Below are 15,821 nucleotides of genomic sequence, written 5' to 3'. Positions count from 1 at the left end.
ATCTCCCATATTCACAGCCTTTTTTGGCTAAATCTTGTACAAATGCTCTTTTCCATTTTATGGTACAATGTGGTCCGTTTGGTTTGTGTATAAACCCAGTATGTTTGAAATGCATGACTGATATCACGAAGGCTGAGATTGGTATTCTGGACTCAACAGGCAGGGCTAGGCAAGAAGCAGGACCGATAAATACTCTAGACTGCTCATACAGGTTTTATGCGTCATTGATCCGGTCGATAATTCACTATTCTCTAATTAACAGTAACACTATATTATAAATTAATAGGACACAGGGAACAAGTTATAACACAAATATTGTCCTAATCATTCGACTTCTCTTCATTATAATAAACGGGTTTAATTTTAATAATAGACATAGGGAACAGTCAAATTAATATGTGATATTAGTACACAAAGTCATTGATACTTGATCTGAACCATATTGAATAACCTAACCTATCTGGTTGAAGTCATCAAACGAATCTTGATTAGCGATTAGAGATGTTAGATGATGTGGATTGGAACTAATTAAAATGGAACAAATCTATTCATTATTTTTTATCTTCTTTTAGATCTTGAATTTCAGAATTCTTTCATGTATACCTTTCTATTCAGTTCTCTTAAACTATATTCTTAATGTTCATTCCTTCCCAGTATGAATACTTTTACTCTTTTATCATTTATCTGGTTAATTTGATCATATCATTTCAATAGAATATGGGAATTTGGGCAAACGTGTATCAGATTCTATGTTGATCAAGACTAGTCCCCAATATGTAATAAATAATTAATTTTTAATAGGATTCGAACCCAGGACCTACTGGCTTCGCGCCTGAGCACTTAACTAATGGTTAAGTGCTCAGGCGCGAAGCCAGTAGGTCCTGGGTTCGAATCCCGCGGGTGCGGGATCGTGGATGCGCACTGCTGAGGAGTCCCATACTAGGACGGAACGGCCGTCCAGTGCTTCCAGGTTTCCAACGGTGGTCTAACATCAATTGATTCATGATCTCAACCAAAAACTTAACAATCTCCACAACCCCCATACTGATAATTTATAATAGTTAAATTCATGAACCGATTTAAACCAGATCACTAGTTAAAACCTGGAAAGACTAGACAGCCGTTTCGTCCTAGTATGGGACTCCTCAGCACGCGGGGTTGTAGATGCATACTGTTGATTATCCAGAGTGATGTGGTTTCAAATTGTTTTCACATTATTGTTTTCTTTATAATCCTTGTCTCTTCTTACCCACACCCTCTCATTTCTAGTCTAGTTGGCCTTTTATTTTTAATATATAAATATTCTTAACAAGTATATTATGTGTGATCAGATTGTTCGAAATGTATTGCTCTAATAATTATCACATAGTTCTGATAATCTTCATCTTTTAATTGACTATTATTTTGAGCTATAGTTAGTCATAGTTAAGATCGCCTCAATTATTGTATAAAAAAGGTCCTGGGTTCGATTCTGGCGAGGCGGGATCGTGGATGCGCACTGCTGAGGAGTCCCGCAATAGAACGAAACGGCCATCCTGAAAGCACTGGACGTCCGTTTCGTCCTAGTGTGTGACTCATCAGCAGTAAGCATTCGAGATCCTACACGAGTGACTTGAACCTAGGACCTTCGGTCTCATGCGTGAACGCTTGACTTGTAGAACATTGAGTCAGCATTCAACATACCAGGATGAAACGGCCATCCGATGCTTTCAGGTTTTGAATGGTGGACTAGCTTAGATAGACTCATGAATTCAACTATTAAAATCACTTCAATCTCCACAAATCCCCATTCTAATAATAATGACCAATATGTTAACATCACTAAACTATACACGCATATAAATTCACTGAATGACATTTAAACTTGTTAAAAATGAACGGAGCAGGATAAAGACGAAATCGTATGTCAAACACATTCTTTTTCTTTTAACCACTCTTCACTCCATCTCTTCCAACCGTGTGGTATGTAATCAGTTGAATAAACGGTACTTTAAATGTTCAACCATGATTTCTCATTACTTTTATTCCCATTCATTGCCTTACTGGTCATTTTAACACGAGATGTGATATATATATATATATATATATATATATATATATATATATATATAGCGCCAAGTTTATATTCTGCAGACATATTTATTCAATTTATTTCCAATATGTATCTGATATTATTTTGAACAATGCACAGTCGTTAAAATGACAAAAGGCTCATTGTCCTTAAGTCATTATCGCATTGACTAACAACAATGAGCCTCGCCTTATGTTTGATGTTCTCAGGGTAATCAAAATAAATTACGGAACTATTTTTTCCTAAATGATAGATTTATTGTAGATTGTTTTAAGAAGTGAATGATTAAGGTAAATTTAATGTTGTTGAGATTGATTTAGATGGCAATCCGTAAGTTTGATAATCATGCCTTAATGTTATGTGTCAGTGAATAATTGACGAGATGTCAACAAAAGATCAATATATTGCAAATCAACCGCTTTGTCCTAGCACGGAACTTCTCTGCAATGGGCATTCATAATTCCGTATGCAAAAAGCAAACTCAGGACATTCGGTTTCGTGTGTGAATGCTTAGTCTCTAGATCTTTAAATCCTATACTGGTCAACTATACCAGTCAGCCGATGTGTTCCTCAAGTTAAAGTAAGAAATCCTATCTGATGGAGTTAAAATATATTGTGAGTAAAATATTTGTCACCGTTAAAATTGAATAGTCATGGCACTATACTATAAACTGACTGACGTTGGAATTATACCATCAGATACTGACAAATTGTTTATAATGATGAGGCACTCTCCACAAGAACTCACTTTCTTGTGCTTTTTCTCTGGTCATATGGTAGCTAATCAATGGAGAAAGACCTTATTCTAGGGCGAAATATTTGTCCATTTCCTACTGACATTCAAAATGATACCTTAAGTAAGATCAATCAGCGGCGAATACAGTCTATAGCTTACTTGTATATTCAAGATGAATATCACTTACTTACTTACTTACCTACGCCTGTTACTCCCAATGGAGCATAGGCCGCCAACCGCCATTCTCCACCCTACTCCGTCCTGTGCCTTCTTTTCTAAATCTATCCAATCGTTATTCATTTTTCTCATGTCTGTCTCCATTTCTCGGCGTGATGTATTTTTTGGTCATCCTCTTCTCGTTTGGTCTTGAAGATTCCATGTGTCTAAGAAAAAATCACGCTAAAGATGAACATTTGTCTCCCCTAAAAATACAGCACTAACCTTATTGTATTAAACAAATGTTATTTAATTAAACTTAACCATTGAAACACACATTCAACTATACAGTGACAGTTTTCTTTTTTCTTTTCTTCCTTTCGCTTTTTTTTCAATGAAAAAGACTTGCAGTGACGTGAAAAAGTTCTTCCTTTTCCTACATTTTTCCAAAGACATAATTAAAAAAGCAGACATTTGAAGTAAGCTAAAAGAAATGATACGCGAAAGAAGTATGAAAGTGAAGGAGAGAATGAGAGAGAGGTATTCAGTGTGTATTGGATGGAAGGAAATAGTGAAAGTATAGACAACACAACAGAACAAGAGAGTACATTATATATATATACATAGAGAGAGAGATGAGTTCATGGTTTCAGTGACACTCAACTATCTTTACAACCTTATACTGATAATTATCATATATTCACTGATGACTAGCTCTGAGATGTAACTCCTGGGATTCTAATGAGAAGTCATGATTAATGGAGCTAACCTGTGTCAGATATAAGATAGATATACATCTCAGACAATAGATGAAGGGTTGCGCAAGATGATGCATTAATTAAAGTTAGACATAAACATCAATAGATGCCGGATGAGTTGTCTAAAAGTTAAGCGTTCACGTGCTAGACTTAAAGATCATGACTTTATGTTCCCTTTTATGAGGAGATTGTGTGCTATGATGAAACGATTATCTAGCGATTCTAGGTTTTCAATACTGATCTAACATTGATCGGTTCATGATTTCAATGGAACTCAACAATCTCCATAGCCCTAAACTGATATATAAATATATATAATCTTCATACTTTTTTAAGAAATGTTAGAAGAAATTCACTTAATGAGTATGTATCTCATTTGAAAGAAAAAAAACAACAATCTACTTGATTCTTTCATTCGAATTAACATTATCTATTTGTAAGCAAAGGTGGATAATGGCTAGCGCATTTCGTCCTATGTGGGACTCGTCAGCTGGGCGTACCTGCATTCTAGAGTTGATGTTCGCTCCAGGACTCCAACCCAGTACCGTTCGCTTCAAGCGCTATCGCGTTATCCACTTAGCTACTGAGTCCTGGTAACCATCTGCTTCTGTCATGGGTTGAAATTTAAATTCTTTTGTTGTTGTTTTACTTGTATCTTCCCATTGTTATTTAGTACTGCAACTGATCAGTCTTTTGTTGGCATATGTGCAACTCTCGAATGCAGATACATCCAGCTGACGATTTCGAAATAGAATGAAACGCGCGTCCTGGATTCCACTGCTAACCACTATCCATCTTTGCTTATAATGCTTGTGACTTAAGGCTATATCGAGGCAATACGCACAGGATTTACATATGCCAACAAGAGACTGATCGAAATACAGTCCTAAATAACAATGGAAATAAACAAATGAAACAACACCAAGTGAATAATCTATCTGTCTATAAACAATTTAACTGATAACTTTTATCATTCCATTTTAAGTCGATCAAACTTTGACATGTACTGTTCTATATTCATTTTTCAATTAAGAATAAAAAAGTGCATTAGTAAAGGTGTGTAATTTTGCTGTTTAGGGATGATTACACTGACTCAATATCGCATTACATTACAAGTTTTTTTTTGTAGCTGGTAAGTGTCTAGCAGTGTATTACAGGATCCTCATCTCTTCCTATTCGGCACTTATCGACTGGATGTACCTGTTGCTACATCTCATTGTTGATGTTCGCACTGACACTTCAACCCAATATCTTTTGTTTCTATACTCAATGCTAGCTATACATCAAATATATGGGAATTTGAGAATATGAAGTACGTCTTTTGTTTTAACTATTAACGACTGTTATTCCTGAATAAGTCATGTGTATATGAGTAAAGCTATAGGGTAGCCAATGTAATCAATCATAGAGACCGAAAAACGTTTATGCGATTAATGATCATCCTTTTATTATTAAAACCAATAGAGAAGCATGAAACTGATATGTATCAATCACTAAGCTTCAGCCATACATTGTGAATTTATTACCTATGACATCATATTTCTTCCTATCACTGCCCTTCATCCCTTTGTGTATCTTCACTTCAACTCCGTTGACAACTATCAACTTAAGTGTGATTCAATTAAAACATCAATTTATTTAATTATTTATTTTAATGGTTATTTCATTCGATTCTAGGCTCATGTTGTCTCAGCTTTTGAACAAAGTTTAAACAATATGTCACAACGACTACAGAATTTATCAAATACCACAACAAGGAAAGTAAGCGATGTAATTTCATGTTGTTTCTTTTGACTAATAAATCCTTACGATGTAAACTGATTAATTTGGATTCTTGTAACAACTTTATGTGTAATAATGAATGAATGAGTTTGTAATAAACTGATTGATTGATTAACCGGATATTATCTCTACTTGAATGTGAACCGGTAAGTTGTTATAGAAAAAGCAGATTCTAAACATAGTTAGTTTATAAGCAAAGATGGGTAGTGGCTAGCAGTGGAATCTAGGACACGCGTTTCGTCCTATTTGGGACTCGTCAGCTGGATGTACTTGCATCTCAAAGTTGAATAGGACGAAATATACGTCTTGGATTCCACTGCTAGCCACTATCCATCTTTGTTTATAATGCTTGTGACTTAAGGCTATATCGAGGCAGTCTGCACAGGATGCACATATGTCAATAGGAGAGATTGATCAATTACAGTTCTAAATAACAATGGGGGAGATACAAGTAAATAACACATAGTGAATAGCTGGTTTAGTAACATTAAATTGTTACTAAGAGTAGAGTACACAATATATATGCATTTCTTCCTAGTTGTTACTTGTCACATCTAGATGTACCTAACAAGTCTTTTATACGGTAAAATGTGGCCTCTTGAATTGCGTTGTTAGCTGAAATTCAATCTAACTAAAAATAATCATGTAGTCAAACTATGATATTGAAGTGATTCACTCAAGATGACAATAGAGATTGATTAGTTTCAGTTCTCAATAGGTAGACTGATTAAATAATACAAACTCCTATAAATAATCGATTTAATCCAACTTGCTTATTGTCTTTTCGATCAGTGTCACTCTATATATTTTCCATTTATCCCATTGTTATGAACATCTCGAGTAACTTAAAATGCATAAGAGGAGCTGTCACTTCCCAGTTGGACACACTGAGGAGGGAGGCTGCTTCTTGAGAGACCTGAAGAAGAAACTAGGTTGAAGATGGTCATGTCAATTTAGGAATGTAACTGTAGACCTCAAGGAACATTTATCTGAAATCACTCATGAATGACTTTTTGTGGACAGATCTTGATGTGTTAACGCTGTACGTTAGGGGCCTTACTCCAGAAAACAAAAGCCTATAGAATAAGGTAAAGTGTGATAGTTTTATTCCCGACCAATTACTCTTGTTGTTGGAAGTCAGCATGACTGCAAATTATAATTGTCTGAGAGTAATACCTTACTACCATTACACCTCCATACAGATAGCGGTATGACTTTGCTCTAAGATTTCAAGTTGCAGCCTTCAGTCTTATTATTCTTCAGCTGACCTACCTAATATGGTAGAACCTGAAGAAATAGATATTCTGACCATGATAGCTCGATTCCGTCATCACAATAGGCAAGCCAGATTACCGTGTTAAACATGCAGCTATTGTTAGGGATATCAACATCATCACCATCATCCTTATTCATCTACTATTCAACAACTAATGTTTATCTGAATTTAAAGATCATTTACACTTGAAGATGAAATTGTTGTCAGTTGGCAGTTCATTAAAACAAAATTACAATGAATTTAACCCCTACTTTTCCATTCTAATTTGAAGCTGTTCTATATTGAAGATAGCTTACAATTATTCCTAATGATGAAACATTAAAAAACTATCTTCTAATGTGGGATAGGTTCTTTTTACTCGACAGTGTCCGGCAAATAATTACCGCATAGTCATAATCTTCCAAATAATCAAGAGAAGAAAAAAAACAGGAATTCGGGAAAAGTTTAGTATTCAAAAACGGTTTATCTACTAATGACTTTGATATTGGAATACAATAACATAAAATACTAAACAGAATGAGGATCCCGCGTGTAGGATTGTGGATGTGCACTGCTGAGGAGTCCCATACTAGTGTGGTATGTTCTGCTGATGTCGACAGATATAAGTAGTATGTATCATCAACTTAAAGTAAAATGTCTGGCGGTAGAAAGTTAAGAAGATTAGAGAAAAGAGAACGAGAAGAGAGTGACTGGTGTAGAAGCGAAGGAATAACAAAGTTTTAGACAGTTGATGGATATTTTGAAAATGAAGAATTTACTGTATGAGTCTCAGATTTTACTATGAGATTCTGTAATTTTGTATCAAAATACATTTGGTTGTCCCCATTGGTGTTCTCATTCACTACACTAGGACGAACCGACCATCCAGTGCTTTAAGTAAGTAATACGAATGAATTATAATTTACCCATTGGCACAATCTAATGGCTATCTGGACCCAGTAGCTAACGGAATAACGTGATGGGGTTTAAAGTAAACGGTACTGTGTTAGAGTCCTGGATTGAACATCAACGCTGGGATGCAGGCACATCCAGCTGACGAGTTTGAAATAGAACGAAACGCCTGTACTAGATTCCACTGTTAGCCACCATCCATCTCTACGCTTATTACGATTGTGATTTACGGCAATATCGACGCAATCCACTTATGATGAACATATGCCAATAAGAGAGACTGATCATTGGAAAGATTCAAACAACCAATACAAAAAGATATTAATTTTTCAATAGTTTGTAAACATTTAATGAATGTGCGCTAGTTCATGTGATTATCATACACAATTAATCAATGAAAGCCAATCATAGACAATAGGACATGACTGTACAGGAAGACCCAGGACAGAGTGAGTTGGAGAATGCTGGTCGGGGCCCTATACTCCATTGGTAGTAACAGGTATAGGTAAGTAAGTAAGTAATCCAAGGCCATAGCATCGATGACGGTATATGTACGTTAGGAAGACGTTTGAATGGGATCCCGATATTGTAATACAAAGTAACTTGAATTAATTCACTATTGTATCAAGTTATACAATTACTGTAATTTAGTATATATAAATATATAATTTTTTTGCATTATTTTTTCTTCGAAAGGATTCAGAACTACATGAATTAAGAGCAACAATTGATGCATTACGTAGTCAAACAGAATTAGGACTATTAAAAAAACCACCAATTAATCGACCTTGTGAATTGAATAGATCATTTACTAATGATACATTGAAACAACAAGAAAACTCATGTATTTCTACTACTACTACTTCTACTTCTACCACTACTATTATTACTACTAATGCTAGTTCCAATACTGGTATTAATAATGAGAATGAACAAGCACATATTAATTCATGTTTAACAATTTCAAATGCAAGTCTTACTGATGTAGATAGTCAACAATTACAAATGGATAATTCAATTGATAAAGTATCATCTACCACATCCGGTTGTAAATCTTCAGGAACTAATGTGAAGAAAAATGGATGGGTAAGAAATCTTGGTATATATATATATATTTTTTAGATAGTTTGTCTTGTATACAATTGTTAATGAAACTGTGTAAACTTATGAACTATAGTGTTTTTGTTTAGTTCATTTGTGATTAGTGGTAGAATCCAAGACGCTTATTTCATCACAATTGATTGATCACTGGGTGGTGATCAATGTCAAGTTTGTCAAATCTTTCTTAGTGCAGATCAAATGCTATCAACCAAGTTGCAATGTGGCCACTTGTCTGTTCCTGTCGACTACCTACAGCCACCATCTAATCTCAACATAGTGCATGCAATGTCGAGTCATTTAGACTAGTGACCACATTGAAACTTGGTCGATAGCATTCGATCTCAACTAAGAAATACTTGATACACATGAAATTGATCACCACCTAGTGATCAATCAATTGTGATTACATCACAGTCCTACAGGAGGTCGGTCACGGCCCGGATAGCCTAGTGGTAACTTCTCTGACTGTGAGTCTGGGTGACACTGGATCGAATATGTCAAGGGGCACCAGTTCCCTCAAGATTACAGGTATACCTTGGAGATGAGTGCTAAATAGCACAAAAACCGGGTCCAGGGTTCCCTCCAATCACCATCTAAACGCCTATTTCATCCTACTCGGGAATCATAACAGCTGGATGTACCTGTCATATCCTAATATTGTTGATTACATTAGGACTCGAACCTAATGCTTATAACTTAATGGTAATATTGAGCCAATCCGCACAGAATGCACATATGCCAATAAGAGAGAGACTGATCAATTGCAGTCCTAAACATCAATCGGAAGATTCAAATAACACAATACTAAATGAATTGATACTTTCGTTACTTTACATTATAGATTTAACTCAATAAAACTATTGAAGCACTAGTCAAGTTTTTCGTCCTAATATGTAATCTATCAAAGGATCATGGCTTAACTGTATTTTGATAACTGTTAAAAACTACGAACTACTAAATATGTTTCCTCCTAGTATGAAACTCCTCACTAGTGTGTGTCTACAGTACCATCTAGGGGTTGAACCCAGGATTTTCAGGCTTTGTGATAAGCACCTAACTTTTAGATCGCTCAGATAGCATTCGACCATCGTTCGTTGTTGTTGATATCCATCTAATGCTTAGTGTGGCTAAACTCCATTGGTCCTATCTTCGCAACAGAACTTCAGGAATTACTTCTAGAAGTTAGTCACCTATAATCACATGAAATGTTTCTACATAAGGAATTGTGAAAATTGTCGAATTAAAAGTAACACATCACTTGCTAGCATCGAGACTTTAAGGTCTTGCATTCTATCGCCGATGAAGCCGTCAATGATCACTCCTTGAAGAGTTCCAAATTAGAAGGAAACAGCTATCTAGTGATTCACCCGAACTTTCAATGGTAACTCAACTGAAAACTTGCACTTTTTACCTCTTGTGAAGAGGCATAGATCATCCATTAGCATTCTCCATTCAACACTATCCTGAACAATCTTTTCCAGTTCTTTCAAGTTGCTATTAATACTTTTCATGTCTACTTCCAATTCCCGACATGGTGTGTTCTTCGACCTTCCGCTTTTCCATTTCCCTCCAGAAGTCCAAGTTAGGGCTAACTTCTTGATGTATTTTGATAATTTCCGTAATGTCATATCATATCCACTTCCAATGTCTTTTCCTGATTTCCTCCTCAACTGGAGGTTGGTTTGTTCTCTCTCATCGTAGACTGTTACTAATGGTTTCGAATCAACGAAATCAATCTATGATAAATACAATCTACATATTGAATAAATGTTCATAAAACACCTTCCGTTAAACCCTTATTATTATTATTATTATTATTATTATTATTATTATTATTATCATAAATGTATTTGTTAGTTGACCTTATCTAGATTAATTCGTTAAACATTGTTGATTAATTAATCATCTCTTTGAATCAATAAATAGGCCAACCAACGCATATATTCAACTATGAATAATTCTAATCATAGTTTCACCTGTTTCATTTGGGCTTTTTTTCGTTTCTTTTCTTTTCTTTTCTTGTTTTCTTTTTCTCTTCTTGTTTCATTCATTTCTCTCTTCTATTGTGAACTATTTATGCTTAGGCATATGTGTGTATATAAATGTTATTGGGTAGCTTAGTTGTATGTATTATGAAATTCATTGGAATTCTAAAAGTGAAACACACTCTTGTATTCCATTAGGCTTCCCTTCAACAGATACATTATCATTATTATTATTGCATTATTACGATTATTAATTGTACATACTTGATGGTAAAATGATTAATACCTTAGAAAAATTGCTATTCAGTAGTTGATTACTGTAATTTAGGCAGGAAAACGAATTCTTCTAAATAGGTGCTTATAAATACTAGTGTGTGTGTGTGTGTGTGGATGGGTGGGTGGGTGGATGTAGAGAGAGAGTGAGAGCGAATGAAATAATTTACTTTCATTGTTTACACTGAAATTCGAACTTCGATTCTTGGTAGACGGTTCTTACCATGCAACAAATCACAAGAGTAAAACCATGACGGTATATATGATTACTTACTTACTTACTTACACCTGTTACTCCCAATGGAGTATAGGCCGCCGACCAACATTCTCCAACCCACAATGTCCTGGGCCTTTCTTTCTAGTTCTATCCAATTTTCGTTCATTTTTCTCATGTCTGTTTCGATTTCTCGGCGTAATGTGTTCCGTGGTCTTCCTCTTTTCTTTTGGCCTTGAGAATTCCATATAAGGGCTTGTCTTATAAAGCTCCCCTGAAGCTATTCGTTGTTCTCCAACCTGCGTCCAATATATCTCCTTATTTCTGTAGCAATTTGGAAGACTCTCCCGGTCTCCCACATTGTACGAGCATTCCATGTACCTAAATTAATAGTTGCTCTGGTTGTCAATGGAGGGAGAGCTGACTCTCCCCACTCTCGGCTATACCACGGCATTTGGAGGCCGAATAACCATTCAGTGCTTTCAGGTTTTCAGTAATGGTCTAACTAATATTGGTTCATGATTTCAATGAAATTACTGTATACTATTAAAGCCACAATTTCATAGCCTACGTTGCTCAATAGACTTATATTGGATCACTAATATATTCCACTTTCATATTCACTATGACTACTACTCTGTTCTTTCTCTATGTCAGTAATGCTTTGATTTTGAATTCATCACATTTATTGCTTCTATTTACCTAATATTATTTCCTTTCTTTTATCACAAAATTAGTTTCGTAATTCACTTGGTAAAGCATTCCGTAAAAAGACCACATCATCATCAACACTATCAATACATTCACAAAGTGATATAGATTGTCCTACATCATCAATACAACACAACTCTATCTATCATAGTAACAATAACAATAATAGTCTTCCTCCTGGACATCCATCCAACTTACCACAAAGTCCGACTATGGATCATAAAGGATTACCTAATACTATTATAAATCAATCTAATATGAATTCTATACAATCTAATAGTCATATGAATGCTTTATCTGTCTTATCCAATACACATTTAAATGGTTCATCTCCATCGAATTCATCAACATTATCATCGTCATCATCATCATGGAGTACATTAGGAATAAGTGGAAATGGTCAAAATAATTGTAATATCATTACAGCTACTACTACTACTATTACTACTACTAATAGTAGTAGTAGTAGTACTATTGTACCATATACAAATGAACAAATTAGTAAGTTTTACACTTTACAAATGGTCTATTTTGATATGTTAACTTTTTTTACTTTAAATTTAGAAAATTTATACATTATACTTTTATCAATCGTTACCATTGGAGTCCATCCTGTGTCAGGTTTGAGTCCTGATGGCGTGATATTAGATGCGCACTTTTGATGAGTTCCATACTAGGATAAATTGACCGTCCAGTTGCTCCAGGTTTTTAATGGTGATCTAATATTGGTCAGTTCATGATTTCAATGAATGAGATAGTCTCCTAAAGTCAAAGTAACTCAGTGTGATTGACATTTAAGTAAAATGATTTTTGTCATGTGTCTAGTTATCTCTGCGATTCAACCGGGTCTGTTGTGAGATAGTAACTCACTGATGACAATGGTGGATGTGTCGCTCAGTTTCGTGGGTTAGTTGAAGTTAGACAGTTGGATTCCGGCCGGCCCAATGGTCTAGAGGTTAAGCGCTCACGCGCAAGACTGATAGGCCCTGGGTTCGAATCCCACGTAGCGGGATCGTGGATGCTCAATGCTGAGGAGTCCCATACTAGAACGAGACGGCCGTCAAGTGCTCCCAGGTTTTCCATGGTCTTCTGGTTTCAACTGACTCATTATCTCAATTAAAGCAATTACTACAATCTCCACAAAACGTCTTCTGATACTGATCTCTTCAATTAACAAAATTAGTTTGTTATTTTTAACATAAATCACATTAGGAAGTTAAAACAATGATTTATTTGTAACTTGGCAGCTTTTTCATGATCTGATCCTAAACAAGGTAAGTGGCTAGAACTAATCAATAAATCTCTAACCTAACCACACCAAAATACTATCCTAAATAAAGGACGCGATCTTCAAGTTATTGTAGTCAAGCGGTGGACTTATTTACAATTGACTGATTGTCGATAAGTGATTAATCTTGTTTATGTCAAAAACTTCGTAGTACCGATCAAATTTTACCAGTCAAACTGTACTGTGGTCATTAGTCTTGGTTACGACATCATGTGTACTATGTTGAAGGTAGTCAACAGGAAACCCTATTTTACGTGGGTTTCGTACTTTTTAACACTCTTCAGCAAAGTATACCAGGAATCTTAAGGCAGTTGACGTTCTTAAACGGTTTCACTCGCATATCACTCAGCCTCATAAACTTGTACGTTACATCAGAATCATTCAAGATGTAACTAATCGCCTGTAAGTCATTAGATCGAATGTACCATGGAGCATCATTTCCTTCAAGTGCGGTGAATTCATTTCATTATCAACTATCCCCTAGATGATCATAGATAATTCAAAAATATCGTTTCTTTCTTTAGAAGAAAAAAAAGAGATTTATTCACCAATTGTTTACATCTGTCATTAATCATATACGATACATGAATACACGATAATCAATCAAAACAATATTCTAAGGTCAGTTGGTCAAATTTCATGCAACACATTAGACCGACAACAATAACAAACAATTACATTCTAGTTGGTTGATTTTATAATGAAATAATTTAACAGTTGCCAAAATCAATTAAGATTAGTTACTATTGACTACAAACAGATTTCGATCTGTATATACCTAAGCTCCTAATTTTGAGGAAGCCGCTATAGTAAAGTTTGGGGAAATGGCACAAAAACCCCAAAATTTCCCCAAAGTTGGGAGCTTGGGTATATACGTTGGTGTATGTTACTTATATTGACAAATAATATAAGTAATATGTAACGTCAGTCGAATGTGAAATGCCTATCAGCAGAAAAATGAATTAAAGAGGAGAGAAGGGGGAAACAGTGAACCATTTTAGGAATAATAGAATTGGAAGAATTATGAAGTGTGTAAAGGATAACTGATAGGAGAAATGTAAATAAAGTATTCAATGTATGGTTATCATATTCTATCAAGACATCCTGTAATTTTCTATTGAACAAATTTTTCTTCTCCACTTGACTTCTTCGTTCACTACATACATATTTGTTTTGATTGAGATAATGAACCGATTGATGTTAGACCACCGTTAGAAACCTGGAAGCACTGGACGGCCGTTTCGCCCTATTTTGGAGCTGCTCAGCAGTGCGCATCCACGATCCCACTTGCAGGAGTCTAACCCAGGGTATTCAGACTCGCGCGCGAACGCTTAACCTACTGGACCACTGAGCCGGCATTAAATGGTGTTAATGTCTAACCTCAACCAATCTACGAAGTTGCGCAACCATCTTCCATTGTACTGAGGTAGACAGCCGTTTCTACCCGAAACGGATTAGCTCCGTGGATGCGCACTGCTGAGGAGTCCCACAATAGGACGAAACGGCCGTCCAGTGCTTCCAGGTTTCGAATGGTGGTCTAACATCAATCGTCTCATGATCTCAACCAAAACTTAACAATCTCCACAACTCTTATACTGATATATACTTGTGTTTAAGTTTTATAGGAATTCTCAGACTCATTGTTTCCAGAAATCAGAAACACGTATTGTAGTGAACAAGAACACCAGTTGGGACAACCATATGTATTTTGATACAAAATTACGGAATCGCTTAATAAAATCTGGGGAGCATACAGTAAATACTTCATTTACAAAACATCCATCAATTGTTTCAGATTTTGTTATTCCTTTGTTTCTATACCAATCAATCACTGTTCTCGTTCTCTTCTTTTCGATTTTCTTAACTTTCTGCTACCAGGCATTTCACTTTCGATTAGCGATACATACTACTTATATCTGTCGACATAAGTAGCATACACCACAGTATAAGATTTACGTGATGGAAAGTGTGTTTTTCAAAAAAACAACTTAATTACATTAATATTAAAAGAGGATTTGTACGACAGATACTATTACTGACTGAATAAAATAGTTGAACTTGAGCTAACATATAATAACTCATAATTATACTGAAGTAATCAGAATACACAGAACGGGGTCAAATCCATCATCTGAAGTTAATTTAGCATAGACAGTTGACTTTGTGGTTGTTGTTTAGTAGGGATAAAAGAAACATCGCGAAACGACGAAATGATTTGATAGAAAAAAGGCGATATTGAGTGCATTAGAGGTATGAGGGTGGTTTTTAGTTCCTATTTGCTTACACTGTAGAAGGATATTTCTCCTTAAAGGAACCAGAAAGAAAATTGAATTAGTATTGGTCTTGACTACCTGAAAGCTTGACTGTAGAGCTTAAATTCTGACCGAGTAGACGAGATATTTTTCTTTGTGGTTCATAGTACACTACACCATACTTTTCAGGCATTACCACTGTCAAAGGAAACTATCAGAGTTAAGATAAGACTTACTATTTTAAAAGTCCCAACCGTTTCACACCTTCCTTCTGTTTTAAAAATTTAGTATCGCCGCAAATGCTGATTGTTTGATAGTGTTTTTAGT

The 15,821-nt window shown here is 35.4% G+C and overlaps 1 protein-coding gene across 2 annotated transcripts in view; it reads left to right on the top strand.

Annotated features, from left to right (window-relative positions):
* MS3_00009023 (uncharacterized protein) overlaps positions 1-15,821 on the top strand; it is a gene marked incomplete at its 3' end in the record, with an annotated part of 108,869 nt that overhangs the window by 70,314 nt on the left and 22,734 nt on the right. Inside the window, exons 10-12 of one of the 2 annotated variants that reach the window (XM_051217363.1) lie at positions 5,399-5,482; positions 8,367-8,756; positions 11,981-12,455. In XM_051217363.1, coding sequence (XP_051064751.1) covers positions 5,399-5,482; positions 8,367-8,756; positions 11,981-12,455 — 949 coding nt within the window. Of the gene's footprint in view, positions 1-2,112; positions 5,650-8,366; positions 8,757-11,980; positions 12,456-15,821 lie in introns of those variants that run through there. The other variant, XM_051217364.1, reaches the window with a different exon arrangement.

The sequence above is a fragment of the Schistosoma haematobium genome, chromosome 5 (genome assembly GCF_000699445.3).
Source record: "Schistosoma haematobium chromosome 5, whole genome shotgun sequence".
Classification (NCBI taxonomy): domain Eukaryota; kingdom Metazoa; phylum Platyhelminthes; class Trematoda; order Strigeidida; family Schistosomatidae; genus Schistosoma; species Schistosoma haematobium.
This window is presented reverse-complemented; position numbering and strand designations above follow the sequence as displayed.